The 19,323-nt window shown below is 39.1% G+C and overlaps 4 protein-coding genes across 5 annotated transcripts; 2 read left to right on the top strand and 2 right to left on the bottom strand.

Moving 5' to 3' along the window:
* Window positions 1-11,864: 11,864 nt before the first annotated feature.
* Window positions 11,865-13,813, bottom strand: LOC137962622 (branched-chain-amino-acid aminotransferase 3, chloroplastic-like). 2 transcript variants are annotated; one of them, XM_068809607.1, is made up of 8 exons: window positions 13,706-13,813; window positions 13,436-13,612; window positions 13,223-13,354; window positions 12,987-13,085; window positions 12,779-12,895; window positions 12,559-12,654; window positions 12,350-12,462; window positions 11,865-12,137 (listed from the first exon to the last, which is right to left on the bottom strand). In XM_068809607.1, the coding sequence occupies exons 1-8, from the start codon at window positions 13,811-13,813 to the stop codon at window positions 12,023-12,025; spliced, it is 957 nt and encodes a 318-aa protein (XP_068665708.1). In that variant the 3' UTR covers window positions 11,865-12,022. The 2 variants fall into 2 exon arrangements, with proteins under 2 accessions (XP_068665708.1, XP_068665709.1); XM_068809608.1 differs by having other exon boundaries at window positions 12,987-13,082.
* Window positions 13,814-14,942: 1,129 nt separating this feature from the next.
* Window positions 14,943-16,165, top strand: LOC137963696 (delta(3,5)-Delta(2,4)-dienoyl-CoA isomerase, peroxisomal). The gene is made up of 2 exons (XM_068810864.1): window positions 14,943-15,736; window positions 15,823-16,165. The coding sequence occupies exons 1-2, from the start codon at window positions 15,085-15,087 to the stop codon at window positions 16,011-16,013; spliced, it is 843 nt and encodes a 280-aa protein (XP_068666965.1). The 5' UTR covers window positions 14,943-15,084; the 3' UTR covers window positions 16,014-16,165.
* A 496-nt stretch (window positions 16,166-16,661) lies between these two features.
* Window positions 16,662-17,114, bottom strand: LOC137962141 (pectinesterase inhibitor 28-like). The gene has a single exon (XM_068808865.1). It carries the CDS (start codon window positions 17,112-17,114, stop codon window positions 16,662-16,664), a length of 453 nt encoding a protein of 150 aa, XP_068664966.1.
* A 536-nt stretch (window positions 17,115-17,650) lies between these two features.
* On the top strand, window positions 17,651-18,202 carry LOC137963947 (uncharacterized). The gene has a single exon (XM_068811177.1). The coding sequence runs from the start codon at window positions 17,686-17,688 to the stop codon at window positions 17,965-17,967; it is 282 nt and encodes a 93-aa protein (XP_068667278.1). The 5' UTR covers window positions 17,651-17,685; the 3' UTR covers window positions 17,968-18,202.
* Window positions 18,203-19,323: the final 1,121 nt, after the last annotated feature.

Raw genomic sequence — 19,323 nt, 5'->3', positions numbered from 1 at the left:
ACTCTTAGGATCAGTGATCAGGTAACAAAAACCTGATTATTGTAGAAAAGTTAGACGTTCTCTCAGTATTAGTAATTAAGGTTTGCTGCATTGCTTGAACAAGCAGGAGCTATGAAACTTGTGATGTTTATTATTAATTATCAAACTGGCTTGTCCCATTTTACCATTAAATCAGGCGCAAATATGAGTGAATGCCGATTTTCCGAAGCCAAGCATTGAATTTTCTTTGACTTACGCAAACCATTTAATACAGAATCTTTCCTTACTTTACCTTATCATACAAGGCACTGAAAGTTTAATGGAGAAATCTCTTCTTCTTCTTCTCATGATTCTTCTTAAACATTAAAAGACTAATGGAAGAAATCTCTCTTCTTCCTTACTTTACCTTATAATACAAGGCATTGAGTCTAATGGAGAAATCTCTTCTTCTTCTCATGATTCTTCTTAAAAATTAAAAGCTTCTTCTTGTAATTCTTCTTGAACACTAAACACGAGAATTTTCAAAACCTGAAGTGCCCATGAGTGAAATCATCTTTGATCGCTTTAATAAAAAAAATTAATCCCACTCCCAAAATCGTCCAAACAAAACATGCTCTTCTCGGTCGCTCTGTCTGTTCATGGCGGCTGCACGTATGACTCCCTTGAGTTCAAAGCTCTCTCTCCTTTTTCTCAGTTTGTTGATTCAATTTCCCTTGTCTTCAAGCGTCAAAAGACTCGATCACTCTCGACCGACTCGTTTGCTGGCGTTAATCCATGGCCTTTATAGCTGCACGGATGACTTTCTTGTTTCTGAAGCATTTGCTTTTGCCGTTATAAAAGAGAATGAGACAAGAGGCATGAGAATCTGTTATTCATCATATTTATTATCATGTAGCGCCATTTTCTTATCTTTTGTTGATCGTCAATGGAAAGTACGAGAAACCCAGAAGGAAAGAATGTTGATTTCATAATTCTGAGTTCTCTAATTGTGAGGGCCGCCATGGCTCTTGCAGGTGGAAAGGTAGAGCTCTCCCCCAATGGGTGATGCATGAGTATGGTGATCTCTTGTGGAAGTAATGGTGCCAGCCCTAAAAGAAAATATATTTAGAGTTGAAACTGTTTGAAGTTTTTTCTCATTGGGTGAAGATGAAGCATCTGGACGATCTGCAAAGTAGAATGAAGGTAGATGAGGCTTCTCTTGATACTAAACGAATTTAATGTTAGATGTTTCTATTTAAGTTAAAAGTTACATACAATTTCTCTTGAAAGGGTTTCTATTAAACGAAACATATGTTTTTTTAAAAGAATGTGTACATTAGCTTCCTTCTTATACTCTTATGAACTTTCCTTTTACACTAAGAGCTTATTTGCTACTACTTTTAGAGTAGAGAAAAAGGAAAAAAAAGGAAAAGAAACATGTATTTATTATATTGAAAACTACTCACCGCCGTCTTAGTTGTCGGATTATCGTTAATTTGTATTAGTTGTAGTAACACTAATGACATTTTGAAAGAAATTAAAAAGAATAGTAAGAGGGTAATAACAATAACAACAACCATAAACAGTAATTCTTGTATAGGAAACTAATGCGTAAAATTATATATATAATTGGCAAATCGATGCCAATTCTTCGGTGACTTGCCAATTAAATTTCACATTTTTTTACCTTCACAATCTTGTCGATCTTTATACTTTAGCGATGATAATGGGAAATTCCCATTTTTCTAATTTCATAGAAAAAATGTGTTTGTTCTCCTAGCTTGGATTGATGCTAAGGTTTGCAACAAGATGAACAGGAAAAAAAAAAAAAGGCAAAAAATTCCAATTCATCTTACAAGTTCTGAATGTAAGATTCCAAGGAAAAGAAGAAGCAAAGAGATTCATGAAGTGGAAGAGTGAAATATCAGCGAAAGAGGGAAATATCTCCACAAATTAGTTGTATGGCCAGAGGTCATCATCTTGGTGCCATCACTTTCTAGAAGTAGCAAATGAAAGCAGGTGAGAAAGCAAATCAGTCTGAGTCTTTGATGAAATTAGGAAAGCTGATGTTTTTTTCTTTTTTTTTCAAGAACATTTATAATATGGAAAGCATGCGACATTTCTATACAGTTACTTCCCTTGTTTGTCATCCAGGGAGTTGCAACTGAGCATCACCAAGACTCTCTCTCTCTAGATCTAGAGATCCCTCTCTCTTTCCAGTTCTCTCCCTTTATATGTCTTACGTAAGAACATGAAAAAACAGTCCACCTTGAAAGGAGCAAAATGGTTGTGATTTCGTGTATGAAAGGAGATGCCAAGTTCAGAAGGAAGAGAAAATAAGCAAAGGTGGGACACCGTGTTTTCTCTCAATCTTCAGAATCAAAGTGTAGGACAATGTGAATATAATACGTAACATAAGTTGCTTCTCAAGTCGACCCTCTCCTCCATGAACCAAGTACCCTAAAGCACTGTGAAAGCCATAGTTTGACAAAGAAATCAATAGCCTACAATTGGATTTCCAAAAAAAAAAATGAGAGAAAGAGAGAGAGCAGTTGAGCTCCATGAAATTACGTCGACATTGATCGATCAGTCTGAAGTTTTGGGACCCAAATTGTCCTAGGAACTGGAATCCTTTTCATGTTAAATGTGCAACCCAAAATGATTATAGATGTACTACCTCATTTCCAAGGGCTATTCACTCGATACCATACTTGATATCTTGGTGCAGTCAGATTTATCCATGTGTATCACATCTACTTCAAAAGAGATTTCATGGGTCAGGGGACCATCAGTGCCACTAAGTGCAACTTGTCAAAGTAGACCCAATTAGACTTCAAGACAAGGAAGAGTTGGCACTCCTTTCTCCTCTCTAAGTAAAGAAAGCCTAGTGAAATTGGAACTGCAGATATTTTTGTGAAGAATACTGTTGCTGAAACCCTACATTCCCTACTAAACTGGAGCAATCTGTAGTGCAGGATACCACCAAGTTCTTGTAGCTAAGCCAACAAAGGAAAAAATTATCCTTTTCACACTCCATCGAATACCCTCAAAGTGTTGGACCATTAGGTATCATGTAGCCAGGCTAAAACACCAAGACTTGGCCACTTTTCACCGTACTTGCTCGAATCGCCTAATGCCGGTAATCTTAAACAACTTGCACATAAATGTGCTCACTCTGCAACATCAAAGTTGATGCATTATGGTAGATATGCTTCAAAGCTGTAAACACGAAGAGAGGGGACCTGAAGAATGATGCATTCTCATACCCTCTTAGAAGAAACAAGATAGGAGACTTTACTGGGTTGACTCCCTGTTGCTGAAACCGAATGAGATTGAGGAAGGAATCTCAACCTAATATTCCCTCTAATGGAGTGACTGACTCAGCTCAGACAGTAAGTGCACCACCACCCAAGCACCTTTAAGCTCCGCCCAACTAGCCAGATTGTACTCCAGTGTACACAAAGTTTGAAAGATCTTAATTGCCATTACTTCTCACCTCCTTACTGTTTACTGCTAATGCAGAAAAGGCATCTCATGGACTGAGTGGTTCAGGGAAGATTCTTGCCTATTCTGAGTCATGCTGCAAGGCCTGGACAAGACAGCAAATGAAGAATCAAAGCTCCCTTTCCAAGTGAAATCCATGATGAACTTGCAGTCTTTTAGTAGACTGCTTGAACTCTGGTGGTGAGAACTGAGAAGGACAGACGGGTAGTGCAAAACAGCCAAGCTCCAGCAACTAAGCCAACTAGATACAAATTGTAGCTCCATGAAAGGGACTTTGAGTTTCAAGAATTGAGTTTTATAGTTTTGGATCTCTTGGTCAAGAGCTTGTCCATAGTTCCTGCAATAAAGGCAGGGTTTACTTCCAGTTTTTGCTTTGAATCTGGGATTACCATGGTTCCTTCTTGGTGAACCCATTCCTCCCCTTTAATGATTCTATAGCTTCTATTTATAGAGCCTGCTCCCATTTAGTGCCTTATGTCATATAAAACTTCTAGATTGGAAAGGGAGCTAGTGATGGAGTTACGTGAGAAGATTTAGCCTTGGGTTTGAAGATTTAATAGTTTAAATTAAATAATAGTTTATAATATCAAGTTTCATACATCTAAATTTTAAAATAAATAATTATTAAAAGTAAATGAAAGTTAAAGTATGCAACATAAGCAACTTAAAGAAGAAGAATTAAATGGTAAGATATAAAAAAAAAAATAGTGTTACTATGTTCCAAAATTGATTTGTAAAATTTTTGGAGAGTCTCAAATTGTTGATTTGATCTGAGTAGGATAGCAGTTTCTCAAATTTTGTGTGCCATACCCGTTTGGTTGGTTGGGGTTAAAAAATTTTAATTGGTGGTACTTTGTTGCGAATTGTGAAGAAGAGCCAACCAATATCTCAATTTGAGACTAAAAGGATGAAGATTGGTGAAGTTTTTTTTGTGTTTTTGGGAAGTTTAAAATTGTGTGTTTCGATGAATGATCAATCAATGGTAAGAACATGATCGATCATTGCGAGTGATTGATTGATCAATCAAAGAATGGTTTAGTGGATGGTCGATCAGACAGAACTTGGTTGGTATTTGTTATAGTGTCTAATCATTATTGATTGATCATTGTTAAAAAGTCAATCAATCATAGTTTCAGTTGTTGATCAATTAACCTTGAGTAGTGATCAATCAGAGATGGAAACTTGATCTAGTTTTGTAGACATGGTATCTAGGGGTAGCAAAGATGATGTAGATGATGAGGGGATTTATTGTCTTCAAATTACTAGCATAAAATTAAATAAAAAATATTCGATATGGTCCAAAGTTGTACAAAGTTTTCTTGATGCTTGTGAGAAATCTAATATCTTAGCTATTGATCCACCAAGTCTGATTTCTAAAACTTTGAATAAAGGTAATGCTACGGAAATCTTGCATTGCTTTATAGACTAATTTCATCATATATAGAGTGAAAGAGAAAGAGAGAATAATAATTGAGAGAAAATACTACAATGTTGAGAGAAATTAGAAGCAGTCAGACATAAGAGAGTTTTATAAGCCCATCTATAAGATGTTAAGTATATAAACCTAATTCATAAAGGCCCAGTATGCAAAGCCTATAACTAAAAAATAAACCCAAATCAAGATCCATCTAATCTAAATCCCTTCTTATACTCTTTAACATGCCCCACCTTTGTCCAACCATAGAACGGATATGGGAATAAATATATAAAAATTAAAAATTATTTTAAAATCTATAGAATCATAAAAATTATAAATATACCTAATATATTCATTCCAATGTTTAAAAAATCATTAAAATAATATATTTCTCTAAAAAGGCATCTTGATTTTTATCTCGAAGATATAATTTTATAATCGGTTAACTGGTTGTGTCTCCCCTGTTGGGTGAAGGATCGTCTCTATTACAGCATCCTGTTTCTACTGTTGACAATGCTACAAGTCGTTCTGATGAGACAGAGGCTACATGTCGTCTTCCTTCAACTACTTGTCGTGTTCATATAGAAGAAGCATCTCCTCCTACGTGTCGTTCACTCACTCTGAATCAGACACATAAGGATAGACCAAATTTATTTGGAATCTTCTTTCCTTTTCTATTTTATCTCACTTGTTGTGTTGTACAATTGTAATTGGTTATGTTATTTTTTTTGTTAGTATTGGGGTGTCAGATTTTGTTATGGAGGTATTGTCACTGTTGTATATATTTTGGTTCTTTATACAGTTTTAATTCATTCGATTCATAGTGAATACAGGAGAAATTCCTTTTCCATCGTTTCTTTTCCTTTATCTTACATGGTATCAGAGCACTGGCTCACTTTCTGTTCTTGATTTTCCTTTATTCCTTTTCTACAATGGAGAAACAAGAAGAGATTCATAAGAACCCCCCTTCTTCATTTCTCAATTTCAATGACCCAAATAACCCATACAGAGTTGATAGTAGAGATCATACCACCATTGCGCTTGTTACTGATCTTCTTACATTAGAGAACTATGTGACTTGGTCTCAAGCTATGCGTAGAGCACTCAGAGCAAGGAACAAATTGGGTTTTATTAATGGCAGCCTTTGCAAACTTGCTTCATCTAAGAATCCCCTATTCAATACATGGGAATGATGCAACGATATGGTCATGACTTGGATTCAGAATTTCATCAGCACCACTGTGAAATTGAGTGTGGCTTTTGTGGACGATGCTCATGATATCTGGAATGAAAGATTGATTCACTCAACAAAATGGTCCTCACATATTTCAATTGAAGAGAAACTTAGCAAGTCTTCAGCAAGAACAAGATCATGTGAGCATATACTATGGTAAGCTCAAGACCCTGTGGGATGAAAACATCGTGTATGATCCAATGCCTGCTTGCACTTGTGGACAACTGAATATCCTGAATGATAGGTATCAAAGAGATAATGTCATTCAATTTTTTATGTGACTGGATGACAAGTATTCTAATGTTAGAGATCAAATTATGATGTCAGACGCTATACCTCCTGTTAATAAGGTTTTCTCACTTATACAGAAGTAAGAACAACAGCACAAGATCATATCTATTTTCCCAAATCCTGAGTCTATGGCTTTAGTTACAAAAACATCCTATAATTATTTAAAATCGATGCCAAATCATTTGCTACTACTAGGAGAGACAAGCCATATTGCACCCATTGCCGCATACAGGGACATACCTTGAAACTTGTTTTAAAGTAGGGAATGCACAAGTACCTAGTTGTACCCATTGTAAGCAAACAAGTCATATAGTTGAAAGGTGTTATAAATTGCATGGATACCCTCCAGGACATAAATTTTACAAGGGTAAAAATGTTGGACCTTCTGTTCATCAAGTCAGTTTGTCTTTAAATTCTAACCAGGAGGAAATTAATGAAATCCAAGTTTCACCAAAGCACAATATCAGCAGCTAATGGCTTTGCTTCAAGTCAAGGATACTTCGACTGCTTGCTCCTCTGTGAACCAGGCTCGGGTTGTCCATCAACGTATCACATCTGAACCAAAAGCTTCCAAGATCTCTGGTATCCCTCTTGCCCTCTTCTCTTTTGCTCATCATACTGATCTACCTTGGATTATAGACTAGGGTGCAACATATCATATGATTTGTAGTACCACTTTCTTTTCTTCTGTTACAGCCAAGGTTTCATATTCTGTTAAACTTCCACATGGAACTTCTATCCATGTTAGTCATTTAAGAAATGTGCAAGTCACTGATAACATCTTTCTAAATGATGCTTTATGTGTGCCTTATTTTTTTTCAATTTAATTTCAGTTAAAAGACTAACAGAATCTCTTTCCTGTTGTTTGGTTTTCTTGTCTAACCATTGTTTCATCCAGGACCTTTCCACCTGGACCACGATTGGGAAGGCTGAAGTCAAAGGCAGTTTGTATCATCTTTTGCCAATGGTTGTTCCTCCAAATGCTTTTACAAAAGCTTTGTCTTCTTTGTCTTTTAATTCCAAACCTTTTGCTACTTCTGTCATGACTAGCAGTAATAGTTTTGACCTTTGGCATTGTCGCCTTGGTCATATTTCAAATTCTAGACTAGTCTTAATTGATGATCCAAAAGTAAAAGACAATTTCCATGCAAATAAAATCTCTCCTTGTTCAGTTTGTCCAATTGCTAAGCAACACAAAAATTCTTTTGCTACCAGCCATCACAAATCTCCTTCCATTTTTCATTTAGTGCATGTTGACATATGGGGGCCATGTTCTATACCTGCTTATGATGGAACCAAGTATTTTTTTACTCTTGTTGATGATTTTTCACGAACCACTTAGGTTTATTTAATGCATACAAAATCAGAAACAAGGGCCTGTATTGAATCTTTTTACAATATGACAACAACTCAATTTGACACTAAAATAAAAATTATTCGAAGTGATAATGGAGTTGAGTTCAAAATGATTGAGTTTTTTAATAAAAAAGGCATCATTCACCAATGCTCGTGTTGAGACACCTCAACAAAATGGTATTGTTGAGAGAAAGCATCAACACATCCTCAATGTTGCAAGAGCATCGCGTTTTCAGTCAGGTGTGCCCTTACATTTTTTTAATGATTGCATTTTGATAGCTGTTTACCTTATTAACCGAACTCCCACCCCTCTTCTTGACAATAAAACTCCATATGAGATTTTATTCTCCACTAAACTTGCATACCATCACCTCAAAAATTTTGGATGCTTGTTTTGCAACTACTTTGTCCCATGGGCGTAAAAAGTTTGATCCAAGAAGCAGAAAATGCATTTCCTAGGCTATCCTTTCGGGGTTAAAGGTTATAAACCACTTGATCTTGAGTCTCATGCCACTTTTGTTTCCAGGGATGTTATTTTTCATGAAGGAATTTTTCCTTTTCTTAACATCCCTCAATCTAATCTTCCCATTTCTATCCCTCAACATCCACCAGTTTTTACTGCACCTCCACTAGATTCATTTGATTTTCCCCCTTTCTTTCCTGCTTTATCACCACCTAATATTGATCCACCTCTAACTGACTCACCTGCTGTCCTGCCCACAAGTCCACCCTCATATACTTCTCCCTCAAAACCACATACACTTGAATTGCCCACAAGTCCATCTTCACATAATTCTCCTTCACCACAACCTGTCACTAATTCTGAACATGTTTCCACTTCTCTTCCACTTCGAAGGTCAACAAGACCTCGAAATGCACCTGCCTTCCTACATGACTTCCACTGTCAACATGTTGTTTTAGCTTCAACATCACAATCTCTGGCTCAGGTAAATTTTCCTCCTTCTACTTGTGAATACCCCTTACATGATTACTTGACTAATGAACATTTCTCACCTTCCTTTCAAGCCTTTTCTTCCTCACTTTCCACTGTTTGTGATCCAACATCCTATTCTCAAGCAGTTAAAGATCCCAACTGGTGCATAGCCATGGATGCCAAATTGCATGTTTTGGAACAAAACAAAACTTGGGTCCTTTCAGACCTTCCCCCTGGTAAAGAACCTATAACTTACAAGTATGTGTATAAAATAAAGAGTAGTATAGAAAAGTGGTAGGCCCGATTGGTGGCTAAGGGTTACACCTAGCAAGAGGGGATTGACTATACTGAGACATTCTCACCCGTGGCTAAGATCATGACTGATCGTTGTTTTTTGTCTATAGCTGCCATTCATGGATGACATTTACATCAATTTGATGTAAATAATGCCTTCCTTCATGGTGACTTAAAGGAAGAATTTTTTATGACCAAACCACCAGGGTATACTAAGGGTAAGCCCGACCAAGTTTGCAAACTTCAGAACAATATTTATGGCTTAAAACAAGCCTCAAGACAGTGGAATGCCAAACTCACTGCTTGTTTGTTAGATTTTGGCTTTTTCCAATCCAAGGTAGATTACAACTTATTCATTAAGGTCACTAATAGTTCTTTTACAGCTCTCTTAGTGTATGTTGATGTTATTTTGGTGGCCACTAATTCTCTTGATTCTATAGCTACACTCAAGGATTTTCTCAATGATAATTTCAAGATCAAAGATCTTGGTCCTCTTCGGTTTTTCCTTGGTATTGAGGTGGCCAGAACTTCCAAAGGGATCCATATTTCTCAACGCAAGTATGCATTAGAGATACTTGTAGAATCTGGCACTTTGGGATCTAAACCAGTCAAGGTTCCAATGGACCAAAATTTAAAGCTTGGCAAAGATTATGGCCTTGAATTGCAGGACCCCTTCACTTATCAAAGGCTGGTTGGAAGGCTTCTATACTTGACTATAACTCGTCCTGATGCAGCTCACACACTCAGCCAATTTATGTCCAAGCCAACTACTGCACATATGGCTGCTGCTCATAAGGTTTTGAGGTACCTTAAGGCAGCTCTTGGTCAAGGACTTTTTCTTGTTGCTCATTCATCACTGCAGTTAGTTGCATATTGTGACTCCAATTGGGCTTCTTGCCCTGACACCTGATAGTCATTAACAAGCTACTACATTCTACATGGCAATTCACTTATTTCATGGAAATCTAAAAAGCAAACCATAGTTTCAAGGTCTTCAGCAGAAGCTGAGTACAAGTCCATGGTAGCAACATGTGTTGAAATCACTTGGCTCAACTTTCTACTTGCAGATCTTCAAGTTTCCCATCCTCAAGTTGCTCATCTTTTCTGTGATAATCAGACAGTCATTCACATCGTTGTAAATCCAGTTTTTCACGAATGTACAAAATATATCGAGTTAGATTGTCATGTAATTTGAGATAAAATCATGGATGGTTCCATTTCCACCTCTCATGTTCCTAGCCACTTACAACTTGTTGATCTCCTCACCAAGGCTCTACCTTCTACAACCCTTCAAGCTCAGTTGCTCAAAATGGGAATAGTAAACTTGTATTCTCTTTTTTGTGGGGGGGGGGGGGGGGGGGGGGGGGGGGTATTACGGTATCTTGTTTCTACTATTGACAATGCTACAAGTCGTTCTGATGATACAGAGGCTACATGTCGTCTTCCTTCAACTACTTGAAGCCTCTCCTCCTAAGTGTCGTTCACTCACTCTGAATCAACGCATAAGGACCAGATTAATTTGGAATTTTTTTTCCTTTTTTATTTTATCTCAATTGATGTGTTGTACAATTGTAATTGGTTCTGTTATTTTTTCTTTTAAGTATTGGGGTGTCCGGTATAGAGGTAATATCCCTGTTGTATATATTTTGGTTATTTGTACAGTTTTAATTCATTCTATTCATAGTGAATACAGGATAAATTCTTTTTCCATCGATCTTACGGTCTAGCTCCTCCTCCCTATTCCCCCACTCATGGCTGCGTTTTCTCCATCTTCTTCTCGCATTTGTGCTCATTCTTCTTCTTATTATCTTTTTCACCCTTTTATGTTACCAGCTTTTGTACTCAAATCTTCCTCGACAGCCAAATGCAATCCCCATCTTCGAGCTTCAAGAAGAAAATCTAACTACACCCAGGTACCCTTTTTGGCCCCTATCTTTCTTTGGTTTGCAGAGTAAGGGAGCCATTTGAGTTTCCTCTGAATTATTACCCTGGAAGCTACGATTGTATCCAGCCACCGCGTCTGTGGTCGTGTCAATTTCGACGAAGATGATGATTCTCATGATGATGGTGATGATGATGACGATCGGAGCTTTGATCTTCTCGTACGGTTTATCCAGAACGTGTTCAGAAAGGTTTCTCGAAGGGCTAGGAAGGCCGTCCGGTCGGTTCTGCCTATCGCTGTCTCTCCCAGACTGTGAATCTTATTTGTTGGAACTGTTACTTTATGTCTATTCACTCTTATGCTCGTATAAAATCCCCAATAGGAATACGTTAGAATGAGAATTACGAAAAGCTCCTCGCTTCCGTATCCTTGAATGCTTTCTGGGAAATTTACATTTCCATTCTGGATCTTTTTTTTGAATGATCTGTTTTTTATTCTTAGTTTTGTTTGTTTTTGTTAACTTTTTCCCATTTATACCTGTTTAATCATTGAATTCTAAAATCTAAAGGTTGGCTCATCCAAACAAAGACATAGTCTATCTAATGTCTCAAAGACCATAGTTACAATAGCATCTATTTCCTGTAGCTCTTTCTGGGGAGAGGAGAATTTGATTACAAGCTGCAAATCAGCCCCTGATGGTATAACATCAACTCGTCGTGATTATCCAAAAGAAATTAAGGGGGGGAACTCAACTCCAGATGCTGTAAATGAGCTCTGTCCTTAATATACTATCATACATCCATCTCACCTGCAGTGACCTCAGTGAACTTTGTCTTGTAATAGGTATCTTTAGTTAAAAAAATTAGGTGATGTTTGCTTTTGGATGTCTGGTGAATTCTTTCGATTAGTTTGATATCACAAAATAGAAGAATTAAGAAGATAGTGGTTGTCTAGATATCTATATTTTACTGTTTTGAGTGCATAATGACCACTGAGCATTAGTTGACATGATGCAATTGTACAATTCATAATTTTATATTAGCTATGTTAATTTACACCACTTTTTCTTGGTTAATGATGGAGCTTGCTCTGGTAGCAGGTTGTACAGTTGAGATTCTTGCTCCAACACATAAGACAGCAGGATTCACTCGATCAGTCAATTTCCACTGTCCAGCCCTTGACGTCCTCCACAAGACCCATCTGAATGCTTGTTAGACCCCGGTAAAGGGTCTGAGATACAGTCCCAGCTCCTGTTCTGTATTCTACTCTGCATCCAGTCATGTAGAAACAGTATTGGCATATGATCACAACCAGGCACTAGTATGACATGAAATGCTAGACCAGTGTCATGAACTAAGCTTCACTGTATCATTGCCGATTGGGCAATGCACATCGGACTTCTATGGCCTGAATCTGGATGTGCATTGCCCGAGCCGACACAGACCTGTACCAGGTGCTCAATACACTGTTTAAATTTACCTTCTATCACAGTATGTAATGCTTCCTACAGGAGCAACAACCAAAGCTGTTCCTGTGCAGAACACTTCATCTGCTTCCAGTAGTTCCTCAACTGGTATTGGACGTTCTACAACCTGAACAACAGTGAGAGGAGGCGATTTCAAAATCTCTGATGAAAGGCCTCATATGAACTGTAAAAGCAGTTCAGTCATGAAGAAGTGAGAAATGACCTCGTATCCTTGATCCCAAGCAATTTCGATGATGCTTTTACGAGTGATTCCAGGCAGAATTGTACCATCCATTGATGGAGTTGATATAATGTTATCCTGCAAACAATTAACCATTGGTGAAGACTAGATGGCTCAAATAAAAGAAACAAAAAAAAAAAAGATTGTCCAGGCTCTAGGAGCAACCTCACAAGTTCTTGTGTTTTTCAAGGCAAAACTGTACCTTCACAATGAAGATATTACCGCAAGCAGCTTCTTCTACATTTCTCTTATTAACAGAGTCAAGGAAGAGTACATCAGAAAATCCTCTGCTTTTAGCCCTCAACTGTGCCTTCAAAACCTAAAAACAGGTATAAAAGATGAACAAGGAACTGGCCAGCTGATCCAATCGTGTTCCATACAACTGAAATGAAGTTTTTAAGGACACCTACAGGTGCATAGTTGCTGATTGTTTTTACAGCTCCAGTGCCACCACGAGTGGCTCGATGGAATTCGTCCTCGACGAAGAAGTTAATGGGTGATAGCCCCTCCTGTACCATGGAAAACCCAATTCAGATTTCAGTGTCATTGTGGATATCACAACCAAAAGAGGGAAAAAAAATGCAGTTATATAAGCAATTTCAAGTTCAGAACCTTTGAAACAAAAAAGAGAATAGATCAGTCTTACCTTAAAATAATTCCCAACAGGGGATGCATATATCATGAACAGATACTCTGGAGCTGGTGCCAGACCCAGTACTGCTCCACTTCCAAAGAGTAATGGCCTCAAATACAGAGCACCTTTACCAGTTGGAGGCACCTGAGAATTCGTTTTTTATTTAGAGTTAAACTCTAACACTGATAAGAATATCTTGAAGAAATGGAAAAAATAAACTATTACCCAACGTCTGTTTGCAATTGCAGTTTGCTTAACTGCTTCGACGAATTGATCAATGGATGGTGCTGGCATGCAGAGCCGCTCTGCCCCATTTTGCATTCTCAGAGCATTCTGTTGTGGTCGAAACAGGGTGAGACCTCCACTGTGTTTTCTATACGCCTTGAGCCCTTCAAATAACCCCTGTACTCAAACAGGGCCAGTATCATTGAATGATTAGCTTGAGCAGAAGCTTGAAATTTTTTTTTCCGAACAAAGAGATTAAGCTTGACTAACCTGTCCATAATTCAGAACAGCAGATGATGGGCTTAATTCGATATTCCCATATCGACTCATCTCTCCTGCGGAGAATTTTCCATCCTCGGAAGCTTTCATTATATACATAAAATCAGTTGGAATAACTCGAAAGCCAAGCTCATCCCAGTTCACATCAGCAGAGTCATCAGATCCCCTGTGTTTTGATGAAAATCTACTGGTACCTTATTTAGCTTTCATTTTTCAGTAAATATTAGTTAATCTGAGAGCATCAGGAAGCAAAAACTGAGTAAAATATAGTTTCTTTAATGGAGAATTGACCTGGAGGTCTGTGTTTTTGAATCTGATTCCCTTGTGATTTCTTGCAATGGAGATGCAGCTGAAGAAGAGCAGTAATAACAATTCTCGATCTGATAAAAAAAAGACTGTGGGTCATCGAGAAAACCTGATCTCAAAAATAACATTTGATGGATTCATCTAAATCCTTCATGCACACGTTTGATATCAGTAAGAAAAGATACTAGACGAAACTTATTCTCTACAGAAATCAAAGACTCATCTTTAACTATCAGATGAGACATGCAGAGACTGTTTGAGTCTCTCATGGCTTAAACCAAAGACAGGATCCTCTACACAAAGACGATCGTCCCTCAACTCACAAAACCGTAAAATCCGAACAGAACCCATTAAACAAAATCAAATAACCAGAACAAGGATTCCTCCCTTTCATGCAACGAAAACTAACATATTCCACCAGATAATTTTCACTCCGTGGCACCCCACATCCCCGTACCTTAGAAAAGCAGAACCCACTGAGAAAACCCGGCGAGAAACGACTTGAACTGAATCTCTGAAACTGCCTTAGACTCATAGCCAATCCAGAAAGGTGATCCTCTCCCTCTTCAGCAATCAAATATCAGCTTTCTTCCACCAAACTACGGTGCTTAGTGGACAGTGGAAGGCACACGGTGGACGTAGCTAGAGTTGGGTCAACCACGGTAATACGTTATTGTCATCCTCCTTTTTCCCTCAAGTCCTTGTCCCGTAGAACAAAGTTGGGTCTAGTTCAACAAAAAAGACACCGCTGATGGGGATGTTTTTATAATATTTTAAGTAATTTAATATAATATTAAAATATTAATTAGACTCATATTAAAAATCCATTAATAAATATATTAATTTTCAATAAATGAGAATTTCCATTAAAATCCAACTGGAAGTATAATCCAACTGTAAGAGAGGCAACCGCTGGATCACCCTTCCCGGTTCGGAATAGATTTATTCCCTTATTTGGAACAAATTGGGGATGTTAGAATTTCAAGAATCGAAGGATAAGAATTTCAGGAACGGACCCATCTCCGCCGCTCCAAAGACAAAAACGCATCGGAAATTCAGTTTCCATGGCGGAGGATCCCAAACCAGTGGAGACCATGAAGTTTGAAACCCTAGAGATCGACCTAAAACCCCCGATCGCCCACCTCTACCTCAACCGCCCCGACCTCCGCAACGCCCTCTCACTCCTCTCGTTTTCCGAACTCCCCGCCGCACTCTCCGCCCTCGACCGCCACCCCGACGTCCTCGTCGTCGTTCTCTCCGCCCGCGGGCCCCACTTCTGTTCCGGTATCGACCTCTCCTCCCTCCGCTCCATCACCTCCGACACCCCCGCCGACCCTGGCCGCGTCCGTGAGAGCCTCCGTCGCCGCATCCTCTCCCTCCAGTCCGCCTTCTCCGCTCTCGAGAACTGTCGTAAGCCCGTTCTTGCGGCGGTTGACGGCGCCTGCATCGGCGGCGGCGTCGACCTGGTTACCGCCTGCGATGTTCGGTACTGCACGCGGACTGCGACTTTCGTCGTCAAGGAGGTGGATCTGGCCATCACCGCCGACCTAGGCACGCTGCAGCGGCTGCCGAGGATCGTAGGACACGGGAACGCGGTTGAGATGGCGCTGACAGCGCGCAGCGTCTCGGCGGCCGAGGCGAAGGCGATGGGATTGGTTTCGAGGGTTTTTGATAGCCGTGAAGAGATGGATGCCGGGGTTAGGGCCATCGCCGAGGGTAAGCTTGTTCATAATCCCTTGTCTTTTTACCGTCCCTTCCCATAGACTGACCGCCTTAATCTGACAAACTGGTTTTAATGGAAGATATTGGAAGGAAGTCTCCTCTAGCGATAATAGGGACCAAGGCGGTGCTGCTGAAGAGTAGAGACGTCAGTGTGGAGCGAGGATTAGACTATGTTGCGACCTGGAACTCTGGGATGCTTCTCTCCGACGATTTGCAGGAGGCTGTGAAGGCAGTCATTCAGAAGAGGAAACCCATTTTTGCCAAGCTTTGAACCATTGGTTTGCACCAGATGCTTGAATTGAATTTCCTTATTGGACGCTGCTCAAATTGTACAAAACACAGTGAATAAATTAATCTGCTGATAAAGGGTGTTGATAGAAGAGATGAATGAATAAATTTCCAGCCGATGGTGGCTTTTCTCTCTGTTTTGCATCTTACAGATTGGGATGCCATTGAAGTGCATAAACCTTACATGTGACTGTCTCTGTATTTTTTTCTTACTTTCTGAATCATCGTTATTGGCAAAAGATGATGATCTGAAACAGCAGCTAACAAGGTAGCAGATTAGCAGTCTGGAAGGTATTGATTTTAAGCACCAAATCCAAGATACTTCTCCTTTTCCATTTACAATCTAGGCTCTACAGTGTTCTTGGTTACTTCTCCCACCATAAAGAGCTGAATAACTATAGAGCCTAGCTATTTGGGCAATTTTTAAGCTCAAGTTAAGCGTTGCAGTAAATAAAATCTGCATTTTTTTCCTGTCTAATCGCATCTAAGACCTCAGAAAAAGAGAATTCCACTGGTAGACTCATCCTACTGTAGAAACAAAGTGAACGGAAATCGCCAAATATCATTCGAATCAAGAACATTAACGCTGTTAAGACTGTAATCACCAAGGCCAAAGATAAAGAGCCGCTGCTCAATGAAGCTGGACGATGATTTCATAGCTAACATAGCAAAGGCTCTGCACGATCTCCGCCCAGTGAGCCAGCTCCGGCGGATACTCCCGCCCCTTGTCACGGAACAGCTTCTCGCAAGCATTCGGCTTCTCGGCCGCCCCACCGACCCTTGCAGCCGCTTTGTCGTAGTCCTTGGAATTCAAATCCCGAATGGTGTCACCAAGTCCCTTCACAGCATCAGAGTACGCAACCTCGCACCCATTTTCAATCTCCACCGTCACGGCATCTCCGCCCAACTGGGACAAATAGTTTATGATCCCCGTCGAGTTTGACAACGCGTACTGGGCGCCAATCTTGGCCAGACCCGGCACATCTGAGGTCAAGCTCCAGGAGTCATACGCAAAAGTGACAATGCAGAATTGCCTGTCCTTGATGCTATTGCAGGTTTCCATGACCAAGTCGAGGTTCCCCATCACGGGCCCCAGGTAATGACTGTAGAATAAGAGAAAAACTGTTAGGGGGAGAATGAGGTGGGAGAGACGGCTGGAAACCATCGCAGCATAGAGGAACAAGAAACTCGAAATGAGCAATTTCGGTGAAGAAGAAGATATTTCGAGAGTAAATAGGCGCTGAATTAGGCAAAAAATCCATCTCCACCTAACTCTTGGCATCTGGGTTCTGATTCCTGATTATGATTTTGTATTTTAATGAGTTTGAAATGCTTGTCTGTGTCACTGTAAACTGCCAGCCAAAACTTCCATGACCCATTAAAATCCAGGAGAATTGCCAGAGTTTATAGCAGACGAAACGGCGTTCTCTCGATACACCATTAGGAGTGGATGACTTTGGGTTTTAAAAAAACCCAAACCAAAACCAGACACGAACCCGCCTTAAACAAATTAAATAATATTGAACCCGACCCAAAACCAGACACCACCGCCATCCTTATCTCGGTTTAATTCTTCTCTTCCTCTATCAAAGACGAATCCTTTCGTTTCTATATAATTGATCGAGGGTTCTGGGCTTTTGCTTTAGGACACACAAATGGCCACTGCAAGTTTAGCTCCTTCGAGAGCAGAAGTTCTCTCGCTCTTCCGTTCCCTTCTTAGAACGGCGCGGAATTTCTCTGACTACAATCTCAGAGAGTACACCAAACGAAGAACAGTTGACGGATTTCGTGAAAATCGCGACCTTTCGGACGCTGTATCAATATCTTCCGCCTTTTCTAAAGGGAAATCCCAGCTTGAGGTCGCAAAGAGACAAGTTTATGTTTACTCTGTCTGCGGTTCAGGAATGAAAAACGTTATGGAGGTGGAGGACCAATGAAGTTGATATTGTTCAAGTTTAACTGGTATTACTTAATGAAATTTAGTCGCCATACGCTAGGGCTGGATCTTTTCTGTTTCGTTTCGTAATTCTACGGGGTTTTCATATTTAATCGGACTGGTGGAGTGTAATTGTACTTGATAGGGATGTCCTTCCTCTAGGCCGCTTTGGCTAACATTGCATAATGTTTTGATTTTTATTTATATAGAAAATCGCGCATTTATTTTTCGTAGTATACTGATGCTTATCTCACAACACATGAACTTTGCAGACTTCATTGTCTATGTATTAATATGCTTCTCGGGGTAGTTTTTGAGGTTAACGCGAGAACTTTATGGTTTTTGCCATTGAACAAAAAGGGGCTCGTCTGATGCAATCCCCATGTTGGGGACATTACGAATTTTACACATATTTTGCGCTGGATTATCACCTCTACCGTTTGTTCTTGAGGTTTATTAGTTTATCTTGATACATACTTCTAATTGGATTGTCAAAAGTATTTTAACTGGAAAAGTGGGTGGTATATTAGAATTTTTAAATTTTGTTGGGTATGCTTGGGAACTTTTTTTAGGTTTCTCTGTTTTGTTAAATAAAGAGAAATGCATAGCAAGATTGTCAGATGGTGAATTGGGTTTTAGGATGGTTCATTGCTTAGTCACTCCTAGTTACTCTAATATTACTTTTTTACTTTGAATTTTGTTTTGATCTATGTAGAGGTTACTATACACACTGCACTATAAGGTTTTGATACTGAAACTTAAAGTGGACTATAGCATTGTCGACTTTTTGTAGATGCTCGCTTATGTATTATATTTCTAAGTTTAATTGGTTTCTGAATTGCTGATATTGATCTCAAGGAATGTTATTTGTTTGTGTACTCCCAATTGTTTTGCCCCCATATTTTAAATCGTGATTTGCATCCCCCTTATTTTGTTGATCTTTTTTTTTTCTGACACTTGGAAATCTGACCTTTTTTTTTCTGAAAAAAAAATGGTTTCATTGCTTTGGAAAACTAACAAGAGTGTAGGTTGCTTGAAGCCTTACAAAACAAGGGTGAAGGGTCTCCTAAAACATGAGATTCACAAAAGAAGTTAAAACTTGAAATAATGGCTTCTTGTTTTTGGATTGGGGAACTTTATTAGGTTTTTTATAGGTTCACTTAGGATACTGGTTTTGTATTTCTATATTTTTTTATGTCTACCATTTTAATGAAAGAGAAATTTTCCAGATAAAAAGAAAATCTAATGAAAGAGAAAGCTTGGAATTTCACCATTTTTTTGGCCTATGAGGTTGTGGTGGAGCATGGCTTTTGTTTGTCATGAAAAAATCTGCTGTATCCTGATGTTAGATGCACGA

Source organism: Aristolochia californica, unplaced genomic scaffold (genome assembly GCF_029961685.1).
Source record: "Aristolochia californica isolate CCGP_79_NKW_82.1479 unplaced genomic scaffold, dmAriCali1.0.hap1 SCAF_4, whole genome shotgun sequence".
Taxonomy (NCBI): domain Eukaryota; kingdom Viridiplantae; phylum Streptophyta; class Magnoliopsida; order Piperales; family Aristolochiaceae; genus Aristolochia; species Aristolochia californica.
The sequence above is the reverse complement of the archived record's forward strand: the minus strand, read 5'-3'. Positions and strand labels throughout refer to the sequence as shown.